Here is a 23,026-nt window from a genome sequence, read left to right on the forward strand (position 1 = left end):
TGTTTAGTTATTCTGATTTGTTTATGACCTCTATTTTTTCAGATTGTAGAATAGATGCAAAGCAGGCCAGAAAATAATAGTAAATAGGCTTTAATAATGCCCAAAGTTAAAGCCACTTTAGAAGAACTAAGTGTAGTGGTCACCATCTCCTCTAAATCTTCCAGAAGTCCTGAAAAATGGTTCTGTCTCCAAAGATGTAACCAGGTTAAGCAAGGTATTATTAAGAACGTGCACTTTAGAAAAGTTGCAAGTCTCTTCCTACAAGTGAAGCTAGCCTTCTGATAGTTGACAGGATAGGACCATGACTCTGCCAGGGCTTCAAGGAGAATTTATCTTCCCTGTTTCCTTTAAGTGAGCAGCACCTGAACCACCAGAAGAGCACTGCCTCTGAGCAATGTTTCACTGAAAACCAGAGCAGAGCAGTGAGCATTTGCTGTAAAAGAACTTAGGTCTGCTTTGGAATTAAAAAAAAAAAAAGTTTTGAACACAAATCTCCCAGTCCAGTGGGTCTTTGCAAAGGTGATCCCTTCCCCCGTCTCAATTTCAGGCAAGCGCCTCTCGGTGTCTTTCTGTTTTGCAACAAACACTCTCTGGTTCCTAAAAAGTCTCTTTCCCCTGCCCAAGAGGCAGAACAATGTCAGCTCCATGCTCCTCTCTGGAAACACCCAGGCTCACTGCCTGCTGAGTCTTGTGCTGCTCTCTGCCCACCTTCCTGCACTTGGCCAGCTTTTCCTGCCAGTGATGCTGGGGAAGGAGGTCATGGTGGGGAAGGAGAAAAGTTCCCTCTCTCTCTTTCTCACTGCAGCTGAGGGTCAGCCAAGACAAGGCCAACAAGGACCTTTTCTTTCTGAAGCCCAGAGTAGAAAAAGAACATATCTGTTAATCACAAATAAATGCAGTTGTGGCACAAGCCAAAACCAAATTTTTCTGTGGTGATGATCACTGCTGGTGCCTCATCACGGAGGGCCTCCCTGCTCGTAATTTTGTGCTTTTAAGCCTGGGGAAGGTATTAAAGGGTAAAATACAAACTCGTCATGCCTAAGTGAGCTGCCAGTAAAATCTTACATAATAAATAATGTCTTGTGGTGGGAATGTTAGAGAAATACACTTTAATACTTAAAAAAATGCATGAGTGAGGGCAACCTGCAATAGCTGAAACACTGAGTGAGTTGGGTTGCTCCAGGAGACATGATGCCTCAAGCCTCTGACTTAACTGTGGTTTCTGCACAAGTCCGTCTGGGAACTTATTCTGGTTCAAGAGCTACCTGTATGATAAATCCAAGTTATGACTGGACTGTCCTGGTTGCTTTGACTTGACATAAGGTATCCTGTCAGGAATCATTCGTATGTATTCTAAAAGTGGTAGCTTTTTATCTATGTGACTGGTGACCCAAAGAACAGTCCACATCCTAACTGCATTGTTATGCCCCCCAAAGATCTGCTTCTAAATGGGCAGTAGCGTAGGACAGGTGGTACCTGCCTCTTCACAGTCTCATCTGGGAGTTCAGAAAACAGGAAAAGAAAACCATTCCACCCCATAGAATTGGTTTCCTGGGCTAGGTAAGATCTTCAGTCCTTCAAGTATGAGAAAACACTGCTCAAAAATAGGTTTCCTTCTGTTAATAAGAGAGCTTAAGCCCGCTGATTTCGGTGTTGGGGACAATGTGCACATTGTGGCAGTATTTCAGTGCTAATTCGCCATCGTTCCTGAATTGGCTATAATCTGTTCTGAAGTCCATTTCAAGTGCATGTGATCCAAATCGCTTTATTTTACATGCTTCTGGCTGCATTTTTTTGCATTGAGATCACAAATAGTATGGAAGATGGGGTGTAAATAATGGGATTAAATTAGGCTGTAAAGGTATCAGTTCATCTGGAAATACTATGTGGCAGTATATAACAGGGTAGTTTCCTTAACTGCTCATGCGTATTTTGGGAGAGCTGCCAACACCCCTTCCATTTCCTAACCTGTGTCTAATATGTTGAGGGTTGCTCATCTTCATACTGCAGTTAAATAAAGCAGAAGGGTGAAAAATTGGGAAGACTGCTTTGTATTTAGGAAAATGATCTGTGCAAGAAATCTTGAGTCTTAGACTTCTATCTCCCCTCCTTATTAGGATGGTGTTTCTCTGTATATTTCCAGTCCTAATTTACTTGTGGAAAGAGTCACTTTATTGGACTCCCACCACTCACTAAGGTGTGATGGTGTGATCCACATCACCTAAATTCTTGTATTTACAGCAGTGTTGCTATACACACCTCTAGAAAGAAAGGCTTTGAATTTCAGCAACTTTCATGTTTGTTTTCTCTTACAATAGTCTTCAGTTCTTTTATAAGCCCAGAACACTCTGCAGCTCTTTGATATTCTTTATAGATTACCTGTCAATTCTGTGAACACTTTATACTTATTACTATATTCATAACACAGTAAATTTGGGAACACTGTTGTCTTCCTCAAGTCATTCTTTGTTAATAATCAGCCATTCCATAAGCTAAAGTATGCTTCCTAGGTGAAAAATTATGTCTTATTATAGAAAATTATGAATTTGCTTCTAATGGAAGTATCATTAGATTAATTACTCAAAGTGTTTTCCCCAAAACATCTTTTGATTGGATATAAGATTAAGATATAGTCTTAAAATGCCATTGCAGAAGCTTGTCATTTGAAAGAGTTGTGGTGAGAGAGACTATGTTCTTGTATTTATATCTAACAAAATGAACAAAGAGTTATTTGAAGACAAAAATGAAAAAGGGTGGGGAGGGAGAAAAAAAGAAAAAGCAAGGGGCTGAGGGAAAAAAAATCCCACATTGCTTTTTAAACAAATCATAACATACATATTTCTAGTGGTTTTGAACATCGGAAAATTTTATGCCACGAATCTGAAAATGTTCTAAATTGTATGCAGTTATGCAGACAAAAAGTATTTGCTTTTTTTTTAAACAGCTGATTTTAAATTTTGAGTTCCTAAAGACAACATTGCTATGAGTTGTGATGTGTTCTGTAATACCAAACAGATGGGTTTATGGGCTTTTTTGACTACTGAATCTAAAGTTATTTAAATACTTATGTATGTCTTACCAAGAAATATGTACTCTAGAAAGTGATAAAATATATATGCAATTATTACTACTTGTTCTGAAGAGATTGTTTTATCTTAGGTATCTAGCAATTTATGACCTAAATTTTCCTTTCTTTTTCTCAGAAATTGGACATTCAGTGTTTGTTTCCATTATGCAATGCAGAAAGAACCAACTGTTCCACAAAAACGGATGTTTGTCTCCTTATCTCATATCCTCATTATCTCAGGAACAGTGAAAGATGTGAAACTCAGTATAGTATCATACATATTACCACTTAATTCATGTGTGAATTTGGGAAGCTACTTAAACTCTCCTTGCCTTAGTTTCTGTATTTGGGAAATAAGGTTGATGTTATCTTCCCATCTCATGAGACTTCAATATTCATAAATGATTTAGAAGTTCTGAGATTAAAAGAGTTGCAAATTTGTAATAATTGCTATTCATGGAGGCCATCACAAAGCTGGTCTGAAAATTATGAATGCATAAATATTTTTAAAATCATATAGGGAAAAAGGAGCAACAACAATAAAAAATGAATAGAAACCAAGACTTGAATTGAAAACAGGTAAGCCAGAATTAACTTGATCTAAAGTAACTAAAGAGGTTTAATTTTTTTCTTTTAGAATGAACTTCAAAATCACAGCTAAGATCTTAAAATAACAGAAGCAGAGCAATTATTTTCTATTGTGTTTATGCCAAGAATAGCACATACAGTTTGAGCCAATAACTTGGACGTCTAAGTGCCAGAATAATATAAATAAAACTAAGAAAAATAATATGCATGTGAGGTCTCAGTGATAGTTGCACCCTTCATGGTTTTAGCTTAGTATCTATTCTTGTGCGTATCTTGACAACGATTTGACACATGCAGGAAAAGTTTATTTTTATGTTCTTGCCAAAACTCGCAAAATAGACCTGTCATCTTAATTTGGATTTGCTGTGGGATTCTGTTTGATATATTTATATCAAATTTATTCCATTTAAAAATATGAAGTACTGGCAACATAACAAAGGCATTTCAAAATATGGAAGAGTTTTGCCAGAATTCAGGTCAGTCATTTCCCTAAGCTACTTTATTCATAGGGTATATAGAGTATGATAGTATAACACAATATATAGGTTAACTTGAATTATCCTCTCATAACTTCTTGACAGAACAGTTTTTACTCTGTTCAAGCAAAATAAATATTAATATTGGTTGTATACTATGTTAGAAACCATAATAAAAAAGAAATTTAATTTAGAGCATCTTTGCCTACAGCAAATGCAGAAATAGCCATCAGATAGCTTTTCATTTTGGAGTACTTCAAGCCAAGCCAAAGACCACTGAAGGCAAAGGAAGCATTTCACTTCATTTCAATGACCCTTGGAACAAAGCCAGAGTATAGAAAATAGTATATAACAATAGTATCTGTGTAGCACAGAAAATTGCTGGCCATTATGCTCAGATTTTTAAAAAATCCTATTTGATATCCATATCCCAAATGAAATATAATTGTTTATCATATGACATTTACAAATTTAGTAATGCTGTTTATACATAGCAAGCCCAAAATATTTTATAGAGACTTTTTGTTCTTTGTTTCAAAGGTATGTCAGTATTAAAACAGATTAATAAATCTGTTCAAGTTTAAAAAAATTCTAGATGACTGATGCATAACACAAAATATAAGACACAAGTTAAATACAAGTTCTAGTGCCTTCACATTTCATTTTTCTCCATACCTGTCCAAAGGAATATTTATTAAGAGAGAAAGAGAACTATATTGGAAAAAAAAATTGCTTTGCACATTGTTGAGGTCCCAATTTATCCTGGGAAACAGTTTGGTTTTTCCCCAAACCACTGCATCAAACTGGCATCTACACAGTGTTTGTGGTGTGACATGCATCACAAAAAGTAACTGCTGATTATCACCACAGATATCAAATAAGGAAAACATTCTTAAGAACATGGTTGGTTAAATTCTCCACTTCGTTTGAAAGATTTGCAATTATGCGTTATCTAAAGTGGACACCAAGTAACAGAGCAGTACAACAAATGACTGTCGCCTCTGTCATACAATTACTTCAGATTCAGTTAAGTGTATAAACACCAGCCTTCAGCATCATTTCTCAAAGAGGAAATGAAACTAATAGAGAGTGCGGACTTCAGGATACGGACAGAGGCAGCGGATAGGCAGTGAGTTGCCCTACTGCTCCTAAACTGCTCTGCAGAACTTTTTGAAGAAAACACAAGTGCTTCAAAGTTCAGTAGGCTAAAGGATTTATTACTTAATTTGTAATAAGAGGGTAATATAAAACACTGCAGAAAATGCCTGTAAAATTGGCAGGAGAAATAATGAACTAAAGCCAAATTCTGACCTGCAGGAAATGGATTCAGTTACACTGACTTCAGGGGTAGTGTATCTAATCACACTGGGTCTGAATTCATCCATAAATCTTTGGCATTGCTTTTGGTGGTAATAGTTTTTTTCTAGTTATTAATAGGATCTGATTCATAAATTCATATGAAATATTTTGGATTGCTTAAAAGCTATGAACCAGATACAGTAACTCTGGTTTAATTGGTAAAAGAGAAAGGTCTAATGTGGATTTAATTTTGAGTTCATTACATAAGTTGGTCCTAATAAGTGAATTTAGTATCTGCTTTCATCCAAATTTGTTTGAATGTAATATCCATGTGAAGTGAATATCCAACCCCAAGTGAAGACTCAACCCAGCTGCGGAAAAGTGAAATAGTGGTAAGAGTTTGAGCAAGCTATAAGCTGACCAATGGCACAAAAGCTGACCAATGGCACAAGGACAATGTAGACCTTTCATATACTTCTGTGTTAAGGACAAAAAGTATGTTGAAGAGGTAGAAGAACCATACTCTCTGTCTGTCAACTTACAGCACTTGAATTGGCCCCACCTTTACAGAAGGCATCTTTTCCTCCTCTTTCACTTCTTAGGAATCAGAAGCATCTCTGAGCCAGATGGTTGTGCCTCTGTGCTGGCTCCATGCTTGAAGTGGCCCAACTTCTTCTCAAAAAAGACCTTAAACCATCTATTTTGCCTACTTTGTGTGAGCACATTCAGGCTGCCCCCGTGATTGCCGAATCATAGACCCATAGAACAGCCCAGGTTGGGAGGGACCTCAAAAGATCATCTGGTCCAAACTTTTTTGGTAAAGGGAGCCTAGACAAGATCATCTAGCACCCCATCCAATCACACCTTGAAAGCCTCCAGGGATGAGGACTCTACCACATCTCTGGGGAAGTCGTTTTCCAGTGAAGACTGTTCTTACTGCAAAAAATTTCTCTCTTTTATTGAGATGAAACCTCTCCTGAGGCAAGTTGTACCTGTTACCCCTTGTCTACTCCATGTAGCTCCTTGTGAAGAAAGTCTCCGTCCTCTTTTTAGATGCCTTTTAAGTACTGGAAAACTGTGATGAGGTCCCCCCGAGCCTTGTCTTCTCCAGGGAGAAGAGACCTAACTCCTTCAAGTCTTTCCTCATACGGCAGGTTTCTCCAGCCTTTTGGTTGTCTTTGTGGCCCTCCTTTGGACACTCTCATCTTTCTGGGTTATTTTTGAATTTTTGGGACCAGAACTGGACACAATACTCCAGATGTGGCCTTACAAGCACTGAGTAGATTGGGATGATCACGTCTCTATCTCTGCTAGTAATGCCCCTGTGGATGCAGCCCAGGATCTGATTCGCCTTCCTTGCTGCAGCAGTGCTCTGCTGACTCATGTTGAGCTTGTTGTCCACCAGGACCCCTAGCTCCCTTTCAGCAAGGCTGCCCCTCAGCCACACAGATCCTAGCCTGTACTGGGCTCTTTGGTTATTCTGACCCAGAGTGCAGGCCTTTGTATGTGTCCATGTTAAACTCCATGGAGTTCTTGCTTGCCCCCTCTTTCAGCCTGTCCACATCTCTCTTTAAGATGACTCTCCCTTCTGCCCGCATCACCACCCAGTTTAGTGTCATTAGCAAACTTGGTGAGAGTGCTTTCAATCTCATCTTCCAAGACATTTGTGAAGATGTTGGAACAGTGTGGGGCCCACTATCGATCCCTGGAGGACCCCACTTGTGGCAGGCTGCCAGCGTGAATTAAAGCCATTGATCACCACCCTCTGAGTGTGGCCTGTGAGCCAATTTCCTACCCATCTTGCAGACCACACATCCAATCTGTGTCTTGCCAGAACTGTTCCTTGAGTTGGTGCTTTCATGGCCCTACATTGTAGTTCCACTCTGCTTCCACCCAACAGCTCAACACTGTTACCATGACCAGATGTCCTTGCACTTCCTCAATGCCCCAGCTGTTTTGCTAGAATTAGAAGAATTTTTCAGCTTTTCCACTTTTCCATCTCTTTTCATAAATTGATTCTTCTGACTCGAGCGGTATGACTGAGTATGACAACTCTTTTTTGAACATGTTTAAAATAAATGCAAACTTCCTTCTTCTCTTCCTGAATGTATACTCTACCTTGAGGGTGTTAATGAGAATAAACTACATACAGATTATGAAAAAGTGGCAAAATAAGTTGTGGTACTCCCTAAATAATGAGCTAAGAGTGAAATAGCCATGGATATTCCTTTTATAACTTGTGGGAGGATTGATCATGCTTTTTTGCTTGCTGCTGGAAATGTTTACATATGTAAAATGTTGGCTTAAGTAATAGTTTTAATCAATTGCTTCTATTCCCTGTATCAACAAGGTAATTTGCTGTTTTTCTGTTCCCTGCCAGAATGTCATCCTAGCAATTCTAATTCTGCACCTGTGAAATGTAGCTGGAAACCACAACAAATGATATTGTTGTGGCATGACATTGCAGAAAGCATTCATGTAGTTTTTCTCCCGTTTTTTAATCAGGCATTTGAAAAGAAATATTTTTTGTGTTCTTTCAGAATGTTTCAAAGTCTACTAAAGATTTGTAGGCCAACAATAGGGCAAACTAATGTAAAATTACATACAGAAAAAGGATGACAAAATAATTTTCCTGTAGGTTTGCAATGTCATGTGGAGATTATATATGTTTGGCTTTACCCCATTTTCTATTTAGTGATATACTAAATTCACACTTGCCTATATTGTATTTTCATATTATTCGTTAAAGCAGGATTTCTTTTGAAAGGCCAGTGGTAAAGAACAATGTAATACTCCAGAAAACCCAGTTTTCCAGCAAAATCTGGCTTTGCAAATTCATTATATTCTGATGTTTCTACTGCTCCCCTCTCCAGTGCCGTATCTAGCCATTACAGAGGAACTGATTTTCATGGTCATGTCAAACGTAAATCAAAGCAGAGCGTCAATTTTCTTAAGGTATTTCAGCAATCAGACTGCAAATGTTGACCATTGCATACTGGTGAAAGATTCCTGCACAGTAACACACTATTTCCTAATTAAACAACTGCAAAATAATCTAACTGATAAGAAATGGCACATGTGGACATCCATCAAAGTTATTTGATATTTGGATCCTGCTGATAGAAAAATGTAATGTAATATGAAGTATTCCTGATGCTTTATGTCTAGATGGTATAAATTCATCAAAACAAACACGAGTATGACAGCTACATACTTTTCTTACTTGTTTTGACAATCACATTATTATTTCAGTGGAATCACGTGCTTTCAAGCTTTCAATGTGCAATGTGTGTCAGTTGCAGGACTCCTAACACCAAATTAAATTTAAAAATAATAACCTACAGAAGGTTTGATTGTCAAGTTTTTGCAGTGCTCTTCCATCAATTATTTCTTTTTTTTTATTACTTGAGATCACCAATACAGCATATGTGCTTCTTGACAAGCCCTTTGCTTTCAACAAACCACAAAATAGTGCTTTTAGTTTCCATTTATAAAATTAAACCCATGAAACCTGATTATTCAATATCCATACAGACCTTTCTTTGTCCAATTTAGCACTATTTTAGGACTTGATGTAAAAAATGACAACCTATAAACAATTTAGGAGTGCCCTCTGTATCACAGGTTACTTCAGCAATTGAGATATCCTTTCTTTAAATTGAATGTGAGACTTACCATCTTTAAAATTCAATTGTAAGATAAATATATCCAAATCAGACTCATCTTAAGATTTTCTTGTCAGATGAGTATCATCTGGCAAGTCAAAACAATATCCAAAAGTAACTTTTCCAGTTTTAGTTATTTTTAAGACAAATATATGACCATGTAAGAAGATTAAGTGGTAAAATTAGAATGATATTCTAGTACGGTTGCAACGGGGATTATTCTTTTATGGAATAAGGGTGTATTTCTCCGTTATAGCACTAACCATTTCCCAAAAGATGCAGAAAAAGTCATTATTGCTTCAGAATAGCTGTCCACAAAGGGAGTTAGGATGTAATGGTATTAATTCACTCTTGGCTTTCTAATCTGCACACCTACTTGCAGACAAACCTGAAGCCAATCACGAAAGACAAATTAGAGCGTGATGCTATAGTGTCCCTAGGACAGTGAATTGCATTTTTTTGAAGTATATGCTTGAAAGAAAACTGAAACCGTTTCCAAGATCCTCTCTTAAAAATGTGCCTTTGGGCAGTCTTTTATCACAACCCAAGTGAAATTTGATCTTTTCTGACCTTTTACCCTCTTAGGTTACTTCCTGACCTTCTTGGAACCAGTAAACAATATCACTGTAGTCCAGGGGCAAACAGCAATCCTCCACTGCAAGGTAGCAGGAAATCCATCTCCGAATGTCAGATGGCTAAAAAACGATGCTCCAGTGGTTCAGGAGCCGAGACGGATCATCATCAGAAAAACAGATTATGGTTCACGTCTGAGAATCCAGGATCTGGATACCACGGACACGGGATACTACCAGTGCGTGGCTTCGAATGGGATGAAGACAATAACTGCAACAGGAGTGTTGTTTGTAAGGCTCGGTGAGTTCCTGGCTTTTATAATTACTCAGACTGCTTTATAAACTAGGTATTAGTTTCCACAATAGCCTAATGAGAAATGAATTTGATGTTTTGAGAAGACTTCTCAACATGAAAGGAGATAAATAAAGCCCTTGCCTGGGGCCTCTCCCCCAGCACAAAACTTTTTGGTTGAACTCAATACCCATTTACTGGTAATAAAAGAAAGTAAATACAGATGGAAAGGTCTGTAAACATGTAGTGAAGAAAAAATTTTAAAGAAGTGCCAGTGTAAAGTACAAAAAGGTAACATTTCATTGCCCGGAGCTTTCACTCTACTGCTGAACTCTGTCAGTAAAAAAAACTGAAGAGAAGAATGAGAAGCAGTTTTCTATGTGATGTTCATAGTGCTGGGCCCATCCTTGACCACATCTGTACTGCTATGTGAAGCCTGGCCTCAAATTCTGCCCTTTGACAGCTGAAAGTACACCACACCTTTCAAGAAGTACTTATATTGCATTTTGGAGACTTAATCATCCAGCCTGGAAGGCAAGCTTTTATTTAGTTCGCTTCTAAAGCAATGGGGAAAAAAATTCTAGAGACATTTTCCTAAAATTTCCTCTAATTTTGTAATGAAAATAGCTTAACTCCACAGTTTAGTTTGTAGTGATTTATTAAGTGCTGGGTATTGGACCTTGTTCCTGCTGTGACAAAGGTTAAGAGCATGCCCTTGTCATACCATAAACTCTGATAGTAAGGCTCAGGTGGGGCTTATTAAGAGGTAAGTGATGTGTCAAGATAACACATTATCTTTTTAACAGCCTGTGTTTTTATGGCGGGAGATATTTTCTAACAAAAATTAAGTCCACTCAAATTGCTGCCTGAGCAGACAGAAGATTCATGTGATTTTTATTAGTGGCTTTGAAAATAGCAATATATAATTACGTGCAGGAACGCAGAAGGTTTTGTTTGAATCTTGAGACAAACCTCCCTTAAAGACACAGTTTCCTTTAGATTGCTATTGACTTTTTGTATGCTGTTGTCCTTGAGCCAAACTTGCCAGCAATGTTTTTTTGTTTTATGCTTACAGGTCCAACAAACAGCCCAAATCACAATCTTCAGTAAGTACTTTTTGGAAAATTACTTAATGTACTCTGACCAATTTTATTCTCTAAGAATTTAGTTCATAAACTCAGTAAACATTGCCTGCAACCACGGTGTGCTTGCTAAAAATACCTAATTTGATTGAAAACTCACAGAATGGATGAAGCTTTTTCAGACAGGATAGCATTGTATTACAGTGGGTTTTGGTTTGATAGCATTTTCTTGAGCAACTTCTTCTTGCTTATTTCATATTTTGGACAAGCAAAATACCACAAAGTCATGATGTTTGAACAGTAATTGTTTACAGGGCAAGCATGGGCTGGAAAAGTGGTTAAAAATGAACGGGTAAAATGCTTAGGCTGCTGTTGTTTTTATATTACTATAACTTGAAAAGTCAGATAAAACAAGACTAGAATCCTGTCTTTTGAGTAGCTAGGTAAAACCTCTGTTTGTTAGTGTCACTTTGACTTCGGTGGTGATTTGGTGATTTTTTTGTTAGCTGCCTGGGCTTACTTGCTGATCCAATCATAAGAATGAAAATAGATCAGTTCTGTTTCATCATCGTTGCTCTATGTATTTTAATTTAAATACTGCATATTGTGTAATTTCTTGAAATAGATTCTGCAATTGATCAATTAATGGAGTGAAGAATGCAGTCTGAGACCTTTTCATATGTTAATGGCATAAAATTAGTTTGGTGAGGGACTAATTAAAAATAAGAGTAAAAGCAAATTTGTAAAGACACATGGATGCTTTTAAGAAGTACATTATTGATCAGTGGTTGTGATGTCTGAACTCCCAATGGCTTGAGTGAAAACAGTTGAAATAACTGCAGCAGACTGACCACTAATCCATCCATCTTGCATGTACTTCAGTCAGTCATCTTACATATATAAAAATAATACCACATGGTACACATTCTTCTATTTTATATGGACAGAAGGTATAAATGTATTTAAAGGATTTCAACATTATAGGGATTTAACAAGTTTTCGTATTTTTCTTAAAATTGATTGCTAACTTTTGAAGATTAAAACCAGCTGTTCATGACAGAGTATGAAAAAATGTAATCATTTTTGTAAGCCCTGAAATCCTACTTCAGATCTTACAGCACTTTAGAAAACTGTTATGCACCAGTTCTACAAAGGAGAAAAATAGTGAGATACCAGGAAGCTGTCTGATCTTGTATGAGATCAGAAGGCAGAGACTGGTACAAGAGACAGCAAAGTGAAATATGCATAGTGAACCACTGAACTGAAGTTCAAAGGACAGTTCTCAAAGGCAACTGAACAGCAGCAAGCTCCGAGCACAAGGTGAAAAGCTGGGAACCAAGTTTTACATTGATTCACTTTTTGTTATTGAGCAAATAATTAATCCAATTTCTTTTGGTTTCCCTAGTATTTCCCAAACTGTTCTCCTGTACTGAGCATTAACTTATTAATATTTACTAATATCAACATAAGTAAAAAAATTCCAATTTATAAAGTGAAAAAAGATTACTATGTGACACATATTTCTTAATTACATGTCCCCCAAAAGTGGCAGTTAATTAAGGTTGCCAAGCCATCTTTCATTCTGGTTTTGCCCAGGTTTTGAATGCTTAACTATTCTATTTTTGCTGGGTTTGAACTCTAAGTTAAAATAAAGAAAGAAACTTGAACAACAAAAAAAATCCTGTCATTTGGATTATGACACCTCTAAATCAGTCTTGTACCAATAGTAGCAGTGGTGGACCTGGAAGCAATAGTGTGCCATCATTGTTGTGGACCTGCCATTAAATCTGAAGAGTACACTGCTGGTAGATTTTTTTTTTTTTTTAATAACCCCTAGATTGAAGAGAAAGCTGAAACTTGAGAAAAACAAGCTCAGGTCAAAGGTCTAGTGAGAAGTCGTGCGGGACTTATCATATGAGGTCCAGGAGCTTTCAGGGATTACAGATCTTTGCGTCATTGCATGCCTGCTCCTGTTTCAATTTTTTTTCTCTTTCCTTCTTAACCAGGTTTTGCCCACCTTTCCAAAGTTCCTATCCTTCCTTTTGATACTGTCTTTCTTTTTTTCATCTTCTTATGCCTTACAATTGTTCCCATGTTCCTCTGCTCCATGCCTTCTGCCTAGTCCTTCAAATAAAATGCCGTAATTTGACAATATTGTTTTTTACTTTCAGAAATGGGTTATAATTTTTTTACTGAATATTTTGTATAAAATTGTGCAGTTCGATTTGTAAGCCAGAAAAGAGAAAAGGGGAAAAAAGGTGAAAGAAATACCTAACTGCTTGGAAGGAGCCCGCATGGAACAAAGGGGTCTTTCTGTTTGCTGGCTGCACAGCACAGTCTCACGTTGAGCCACTTGAGAGCTGTTTCTCCTGGCATTAATGCTTCCAAAAAGACATGGTTCAGTGGAAGCACTGAAACCTAAAACCATTGTAACTTGGTTTAAAACTATACCTAATGAATTATTAAGGGATAAAAAACATTACCTATGTAGATACCATCTAGCAAGGTATTTTTATGCAGTCCATGTGTTCTGCTGTGGATTTCGACAAATTATCTACAATTACAGATTGCCAGAGATCAAATGTGCATTATGCAGTCAGACTTGCCAGTGCAAAAGAGCCCTAACCTTCAGGTAGTGAAGTTGAGACGTTTCCATAAAAATCTGAAAGTAAAAATTTTCAGCCAAATACATAGTCTTAAACTGGTGTGGATTTTTTTGAGAGGGTGGAGAGGTCTTTATTTTCTGTGAAGGTCTGTATCTGTAAAAATTTCTAGGGATTTTTCTGTAGAAATGGAAAAATACAGTTTTTCCAAATTTATTTATTTATCAAAAGTATTACAATTATTGAAAGTATCGATAGCTAGTACAAATTAATTTACAAAGGAAATAAAATCAAAACACAGTCAGAAAACTAGTCTCTGACCACCAGCCTTTGCTGTCCAAGGGGCTGTGCTACTAAAGGACTCTACTACTAGAGGACAAGCCAGCAGGTTGAACCCCTTTTCTCACTGCATAATGCTATTACCTTTTTTATCACTAGTGTTATTAGCTTTTGCCCTTCTAAAGAGAGACATCCTGTCCATTCAGAAAGGTACAAGTGTGTGGACATAAAATAAATGGGTAGCAAATACCGGAGAATGTTTTTTTAGTATGATTTAAAAGTAAGCAACGGATGTTAATCTCTTGGAGGGCAGAAGCAGTTGCCTTCCCTTCTAGAGGTATTGCTTTTACAAGATAACATCATTCTAAAAGGCTATGTGTTCTCTAGTCTAATGTATTTTTCTCTTGAATTGAATGGTTAGATTGAATTTCACCCATTGGGCAAATTCCAGTTTTGAAGCTCTCTAGATTTCTCATTAAGGCTGTGACTGTAGAGGTGACACCTTGAAGGGAACTTGGGATGGGAGATATCTGACAGTTTGTTAGCTCTAAGGGCTTCTGGAAAATCTGATGGGGCTTTAGCAGAAGTGAGGAAGACACAGCAGAGTAGAGGCAGAAAGAAGTAGCTATAAACTCAGCCCTTGCCAAATATAGGTGAACAGAACTGGCTCTGTTGCCAGTGGTGCACTTTTCCTCGCATGACCTTTCTGCAGTCTGCTCAGGATGCCAGGAGGTGAACATCTCCTTCCAGAGCCCAGTGCAGGGGAATGGGGCTTTCTAAGAAACTTTGAGAAGTCCCTGTTTTATTGAAGTCTGAGTAAGATCAGTTCTGAGTTTGCAGTCACTGATGCCTGTATGCTGCTGGACCCTTAGAAGGAGAAATAAGTGGGAAGAAACACCATCATCAAGTACAAATAGTCATTCCTTTGGGGAGGAATTTTTGAGGTATTAATCATTCAGAATAAATTTGCATGCTTTCATGCCTTACAGAGAAATTGTCTTCACAGACAGGGATCAGATTAGGAAAGCTAAAGCCCTGATAGAATTAAGTCTGCCCAGGGACATCAAGGGCAACAAGAAAAACTTCTACAGGTATGTCGGTGGTAAAAGGAAGACTAGGGAAAATGTGGGCCCTCTCCGGGAGGAAATGGGAAGATCAGGTTCAAGACCATCTAAACAACTTGAAGCTGCGCAAGTCCATGGGACCTGATGAGATGCATCCACAGGTCCTGAGGGAACTGGCAAATGAAGTGGCTAAGCCACTATCCATCATATTTGAAATGTTGTGGCAGTCTGGGGAAGTTCCCACTGACTGGAAAAGGGGAAACATAAACCCCATTTTTAGAAAGGGAAAAAAGGAAGACCTGGGGAACTAGAGGCCAGCCAGTCTCACCTCTGTGCCCAGAAAGATCACGGAGCAGATCCTCCTGGAAGCTATGCTAAGGCACATGGAAAATAAGGAGGTGACTGGTGACAGCCAACATGGCTTCACTAAGGGCAAATCGTGCCTGACAAATTCAGTGGCCCGTTACAACAGGTTACAGCATGGGTGGATAAGGAAAGAGCAACTGCTATGATCTACCTGGACTTGTGCAAAGCATTTGACACTGCCCTGCACGGCATCCTTGTCTCTAAATGAGAGAGACATGGATTTGACTGATGTACCACTTGGTGGATAAGGAATTGGCTGGATGGTTGCATTCAAAGAGTTGCAGTCAACAGCTGGATGCCCAAGGGGAGAGCAGTGACGAGTGGTGTTCCTCAGGTGTCAGTATTGGGACCGGCGCTGTTTAACATCTTTGTCAGTGACATGGACAGTGGGATCGAGTGCACCCTCAGCAAGTTTGCCAGGGACACCAAGCTGTGTGGTGTGGTCGACACGCTGGAGGGAAGAGATGTCATCCAGAGGGACCTTGACAGGCCTGAGAGGTGGGCCTGTGCAAACCTCATGAAGTTCAACAAGGCCAAGTGCGAGGTCCTGCACATGAGTTGGGGCAATCCCAAGCACAAATACAGGCTGGGTGATGAGTGGATTGAGTGCAGCCCTGAGGAGAAGGACTTGGGGGTGTTGGTTGACAAGAAGCTCAACATGACCCGGCAATGTGCATTTGCAGCCCAGAAAGCCACCTGTATCCTGGGCTGCATCAAAAGAAGTGTGGCCAGCAGGTCGAGGGAGGTGATTCTCCCCCTCTACTCCGCTCTGGTGAGACCCCACCTGGAGTACTGTGTTCAGCTCTGGGGCCCACAACCCAAGAAGGACATGGACCTATTGGAGCATGTCCAGAGGAGGGTCACGAAGGTGATCAGAGGGCTGGAGCACCTCTCCTATGAAGACAGGCTGAGAGAGTTGGGGTTGTTCAGCGTGGAGAAGAGAAGGCTCCAGGGAAGCCTTAGAGCAGCCTTCCAGTACCTAAAGGGGGCCTGCAAGAAAGCCAGAGAGGGACTTTTTGCAAGGGCATGTAGTGATAGGGCAAAGGGTAATGGCATTAAACTGAAAGAGGGTAGATTTAGATTAGGTGTCAGGAAGAAGTTCTTGACTGTGAGGGTGGTGAGGCACTGGAACAGGTTGCCCAGAGAGGCTGTGGATGCCCCATCCCTGGAAGTGTTCAAGGCCAGGTTGGATGGGGCTTTGAGCAACGTGGTCTAGTGGAAGGTGTCCCTGCCCATGGCAGGGGAGCTGGAACTAGATGTTCTTTAAGGTCCCTTCCAACCCAAACCATTCTATCATTCTGTGATTTTCTTCAGGTAGTTTGGGACCACAGTAAAAATTTTAAGATTCAGTCCAATGAAGAAAAGTGATGAAGCAGTTCTTTCAAACAATGGAAAACAGAATGTCTTTAAAACTAGTAACATGTCTGAGTTAAGACTCTGATCTGGGGCTGGGGTGGGCAATTTATACTCTACGGATCTGCATATCCCATGGCTTTTATCACATAGCCAAAGCACATTTCTTCTGTGACTCCAGAGGGACCTTCTGCATGATGTGATGTGCACTCATACAGCTTTATGATGGGGGCAAGTATGTTTCCATCATGTGAGAAATCTCCATGTAATTATAAGGTGGAAAAGGGAATATGGGACCTTGGGAAAGAGAGTGGAAAGGAGTGGGTCACCAGAGCACTTCACCCTGAGGTCACCTCCTTGCACATGGCTGGGTTCTTACACGTAAAAGACAGTAGCTGTGGGGGCAAATAATTTTGTAAACCAGATCTGTCTGGCAAAGCAAATGTACCCAACACCACGTTAAAAAGGAAGAATACTTTCCTTACAGTCAAACAGCAGCACCGCTTGTATCTTCTTCCTTTCCTTGGGTGGCATGGCAAATAATCTTTAGTCTCTGTGTAGTTCAGCCACTGACAACATTTTAAATCTTGTAAATTACACAGGATTATCTTAAAATTCACATAAACAGATGCTTTTATAACCAGTACAAGGTTGTCGCAACTCAGAAGTTACAGAGTTTATTCAGGCCCATGAGGACTAGGTGTTCAACGATGGGCCTCCTCCAAAATGACATGCATGCCTTTTGTTTCATCAAAATATACACTTGGCTGAGATAACCATATTTAAGTATATATATTTTTCTAAGATATTTGTCATAACATGTTGAAGTTACAGAATAAGTGCATACTTTGAGTTCTGGTTTCCTGTTTTAATCAAGGAAGAAGAAGGATTTTGTGATTAAAACACTGGACTGTAATTTTAGAGGTCTGGATTCAGTTTCTGGCTCTGCTCCCGTCTCCGTGTGTGATTGCAGCAAGTTGCTTAACCTTTGTTTCTCCATGTTTTGTACACCAAATGGAGATGGTCAATCTTGGGAATTTTTTGCCTTCCTCTATTATAGGATCTGATCATTTCAAAATGTTTAGGGTACATTCTCTCCCCATAAAGCACGGAATGTTATTCCTATTTTACAAATGAGGAACTGAGGCACAGATTGTCTCAGGCTGGTCTACATTAAACAGCATGTGTTTGCCTTGGCAGATTTCCTGGCTCCCTGACAATCCAATCTGGGGATCTGGCTGGAACATGCTGCAATTCCCTCCTAGCCCCTGTGTGTCAGTTTCCTTTTTTCTTTCAAGGTTGAAGGGGAGGATGTATTTCACCATGATGTGGGGTTGGGGCTCCTTTCAGGGAATTTTGATCAACAATCATCTCAGATCTGCTTCTGGGTCCATTGGTTTAAATGTCCTTTGACAGTTGCTCAGGCCAAGACAGGAAATTTGTAGAGGAAGGAAGGAACTGAAACCAAGGCTGCACTAAGCCATTTTACATACTCTTTTCTCTCTTATCTATTTTAGAGTGTAATTTTTCGGTGCAGTGATTGTTTTTACTCTAGCTATGTAGCATACAGCCTAGTAGGGCTCGTAAGTATACCATGTCACAAATAATATATAACTGAAAACTATACTCTGGTCTGTCCAGAGCTGTAGAGTACATTCTGAAGAAGCTAACCCTCTGTCTTGTAATGGAAACTGTGAAAATTTTATCCTAATCTTACTTCTGTATTTCAAAAAATTTATTTTTTCTCATGAAAAGCCCAGAATATGTGTAATTCAAGGCAGAGTTAAAGAGCAGTGAAGTACTGGTTTGGGTTGCTTTGCACCACATCAGATCCCAGCTTCTTCCCACACTAAGTTATTTCTTCAGCTTTAATCTTCCACTTAAATCTTTTCTAATCACTAGTAAATAAATGATGAACAATCTAATGCATTTTTTAGAAGTAGAAATTCAATATGTGCCTACAGAATCGACTAATTTTAAAAGCCAGATTTGTATTTAAACTAATATGCGTAGCATCTTGGAGTAGACATAAGTATCTGTATTCCTGCAACTTGTTATCTGGAGAAACTATTGGAAGTGGTAGTTTTTTCCATTCCTTCGACGAAGGGGAATAAGAAAGGAAAGAAGCTGATAGGGAATATAGAAAAAAGGACAATAGTTTGTTTCAATCCTTTATTCTCACTAATTCATATTGTTCAGAAACCACCCAAAACCAAAGGGAAGCCAAGTAAAGGTGATTAAAAATAGACCGCTGGAAAATTTTACCTTCTTTGTGCTACTGTATAAATCAAATGCCCCTGAGACTTACGGTGTAATGCACCTACTTTTCACTGCTTTACTGAGAGAGTCTGGTTGCAAAGACAAGAAAGCAGCCCTGTGGAACTTGCCTGCTGTTGGGCAAGGTTTCCAAATACCTTAGGAGGAAGAAGAGATTAGTTACACTTCTGTCTACTCTTACAGTTAAGCTAACTTAGGGTTAAATGTGAGGAAGCACCTTCCCAGTTGTGATTAGCAGTACTGTCAAGTTACTTCTAAATGGGTTAGATCAAGCACTGTAATGAATGTAATGCTTACCACTTTGCATTTATATGTGGAGCTACAGCATGCAGTACACCAAAACACACAAATTACACCAAAACACACAAATACTTTATTTCCTAAGAGTTCTGCTTTCCAAAATTTAGAAATTTAACTTGTAGGTGGATATTAAAGGAAGTTGATTATTTCTGTAGGGAAGAATTTACCCACAGCCTGTGTGCTGGGAGAGCCTCCTTCCTACTCTGAAAAGCAGTGGTTAGGTTTTTGATAGCCAGCAAGCTATCGTATCAGGCAAGCTGTAAGGTGCAACTCTGAGATGTGCAATGTACAGCGAAGAGCCAAGTACAGCTCTGACTTTGTAAATATGTGACCCCGACGTACCCTCTTCCAGCAAATTCCAGATCAGCAGCAGGTGCTTAGGTCTGGGCAGCTCAGCCAAACAATTTGCATTAAACTATCAAAGAAGTTGCAAGTGAAATAAGACATTTGTTAATCCGTTTAAGGATACATGTAAATTGATATTCAAAGTAGTAATGGCGCTTGGATTTTTGGCAAGTAGCTACTGCAGCTGTTGGACATCCCTGATATAACCAGCGATCTTTAGTTTGTTTTGATTTTACTTCCTCCCTCTCTCCCTCCCCTTCTGTCCTTTGTTCAGTAGCTTAAATGGCTTTTAAAGTATTTATTGTATGTCCTACAAAAGGACAGTTATGTGTCCCTGAGACTTCCTGTCAGCATTTGATGCCACATTGACTTTAATTACAGTTCCTTAGGATGCTGAATAGCCTCTAAGTGCATACAAGGAAAGGGTGAATGTTGTAGTTAGGGACAAAGATAAAGGAACACCATTCTAATGAAAAGTAGGTAATTTAACAAAATGAGATAATGTTGTAACACCACACTATACATCTTCCTTTCAATTTTTATGGCTTTATGGTTAATTTTCTCCCTACTTTTGTATTATTTTGTTCTCCATTTCAATTTGAAAGAGCCAAACAAACCATAGATGCAACTAATTTAGTGTACTTGAGAAAAGGTGAAACAGATGGGGCAAACTGATAAAAGTGGAACATTTCCATTCAAAACTAAATAATGTGAAGAGTGGTGGAAGGCATTGTTTTAAAAAAAGGAGAAAGAAAATGTAGTAAGGAAAGCAGCTCTTTTAAATTGGTACTGCTCTGTTAAGTCTAAAATCTGAAGTATTTGAGGTAAAAATAAAGTTGCAGGAAGCGTATCTCATCAGCATTCTCTCTCATGCTCCTCAAAAAGGTCAGTCATAAGCATCCCATTTCTCAGTTTCTTCAATCTGATAGTAACACAGTAGAGGCAAAGGATTGCTTTAGGTGGGACACAAACAATATTTGATATATCACAGAAAATTGGTTTTTATACATATGTCTGCACACACATACACATAATCCCACCCCTTCACAAGTTTTTGTAACAGTTCAATTTACAGGCCAGAAAGCACGCTTACCCCTGCGTTGCCATGTTTTCCTTCAAGTTGGGAAATCAATCTCTTTATTTCAGTGGGACAGTCTCAGCAGTTTGACCTGCATATAGAAATCCTGATACTTTCATCTCACTCAGTTTTGCAAAATTGCCTTGAAAAAACTCCATTTTTTCACCTACCTAATGCCAGTAAAGTAGTCCCAGATTGCAATTCAACAACAAGTGGAGGGGTAAAGGAATAGAATAGCATAGAATACAATACAATACAATACAATACAATACAATACAATACAATACAATACAATACTCCACAGCTGACCAGAAGTTAAAGCATACTATGAGGGGCATTATCCAAATGCCTCTTTTTAAGGCACTGACAGGCATGGGGCATCGACCACCTCTCTAGGGACCCCGTTCCAGTGTTTGACCACCCTCTTGTTAGAGAAATGCTTCCTACTATCAAGTCTGAATCTCCCCTACCACAGCTTTGAACTATTCCCACGTGTCCTGTCACTGGATCCCAGGGAGAAGAGATCAGCAGCTCCCTCTCCACTTCCCCTCCTCAGGAAGTTGTGGAGAGCAAAGAGGTCACCCCTCAGCCACCTTTTCTCCAAACTAGACAAACCCAGAGTCCTCAGCCGCTTGGCATCCATCTGCCAAGCATCTGCCGAAGATGGGCTCTTTCCAAGTGGAGGAGAAGGCATGTCAGCGCCAAGGCTGGATCTGGAAGAGTGGGAAGAAAGCCTGTACTTGAGGGCAGCAGCATGGTCACCGTTCCCTGGCTGCTTTCCAGACGGGCAGCGTGCCACATGTGCTGGTGCCTGGCGTTGTCCCTCTGAGGGGCAGGACTTTGCGCTTCCCCTTGTTGAGCTTGTCGGGGATCCTGCCTTGGCAGGGTACGACCCTAGGCCGATGCAGAGAGCAGCACCGAGTCGCGAGTCTGCCCAGGAGGAGGGATTTGGGTGCTGCTGTAGCAAGGCTGCGCCCAGCAGTGCAGGCTGGTAGGAGAGCAGAGCCCCGGGACGCGGGGGCAGAGGGTGCGGTGAGGAGGAGGACGAGCCTGGGGTGATGAGCGGTGGGGCACGGGCTGGTCCTGGAGAGCCCCCGGCTGGAAACATCTGCCCCGGGAGCAGCTGCAGAGATGCTGCAGGCCTGGAGCTGGGCAGCACTTGCCTTTGGGTGGAACAATGAAGTAGTGCCTGGCATGCGTAGAAGGACCCATCAGTGTTAATGTCCCACCCCTCCTGGCAAAAAACCAAAACAGGGTGAGGACAGCAACACCACCTGCACTGTTAGTAACACTGAGACTTTTTATGTAGTTTTCATGCACTTATTATATTTGGATGATTGGATGTGGGGGGCCGGGAGCCCTTGAGGGCTGGTGCATGCCCCAGCTGATGGCCCAGTCCTGGTTTGGCCATCCCCCGAGGGACACTCCAGGGTCAGCGACGTGGTGCTGTCCTCTTGTTGGCTGGGGAGGCCTCGGAGCTGTCGGTCCTCCTCTTTGGGGCTTGTCGTGGCCTCCCAGGGGAGCGTTCCCTGCCCCGGCTGGAAGTGGACGGCTCGGGCACAGCCTCCCCTGGCTCCTCCTGGGGCACTTCTTGCTCCGCAGGGATGGCAATGGGAGCAGAGGGGTGGCTGCTGGGAATCCAACCAACGGCAGCAGATGAGGTGCCAGGGAGCTCGTCTGCGCTGGATCTTGCAGGGCTGCTGGAGGAGGCTGGGCCGGGGACAAGAGACCCTCCTTGGGTGGCAGTGGGGCCAGGGGCACCCATGGGGCGGTCCTCCTGACCTCCAGCAGCAGGGGCATCCTGCCAGCCCAGCAGACGTTGGGTCTCTCTGCTGTGCCGTTGCGCAGCGACATGTCCATGGTGTTGGAAGAATGTCTCCTCATGGTTTTGATGGGAGACCCCCAGCATCTGGCCCAGCAGCTCTGTATCCATCCTTTGGCTGGTCAGGATGGTGGTGACGGTGTCCTCCTCCATGGCTGCCTCCAACACGCTGCTGCCAAAGATCTCCTCCATCTGCTGATGGACACAGGGCTGCAGGATCTGGAGGAGCGCTGGGTTGTCCCGTAAGTTGTTCAACCAGTTTGGGGGCTGGAAGATGCCCACAGGACGCCTGGGCACCCCTTCTGCAGCCCAGCGTTGAGGTCCTCCAGGGAGATGGAGGTCGTGGGCAGCTGCACGTCTGGGAGCTCCTCCCGCCTGACGGACAACGCCTGAGGGTGGTGTGATGATATGCTCCACGTAGTCATCATCCGCCTGCACCGAGTGCAAGATGGAGAGGATCCTCCTCTTGCAGAGGGGGCACTCGGGCTTGCTCTCAGC

At 40.7% G+C, this 23,026-nt stretch overlaps 1 protein-coding gene across 1 annotated transcript in view; it reads left to right on the top strand.

The window, feature by feature from the left end:
• ROR2 (receptor tyrosine kinase like orphan receptor 2) overlaps window positions 1-23,026 on the top strand; it is a 162,124-nt gene that overhangs the window by 111,260 nt on the left and 27,838 nt on the right. Inside the window, exons 3-4 of the mRNA XM_052778325.1 lie at window positions 9,681-9,968; window positions 11,035-11,065. Coding sequence (XP_052634285.1) covers window positions 9,681-9,968; window positions 11,035-11,065 — 319 coding nt within the window. The remainder of the gene's footprint in view (window positions 1-9,680; window positions 9,969-11,034; window positions 11,066-23,026) is intronic.

Source organism: Harpia harpyja, chromosome Z (genome assembly GCF_026419915.1).
Source record: "Harpia harpyja isolate bHarHar1 chromosome Z, bHarHar1 primary haplotype, whole genome shotgun sequence".
Taxonomy (NCBI): Eukaryota; Metazoa; Chordata; class Aves; order Accipitriformes; family Accipitridae; genus Harpia; species Harpia harpyja.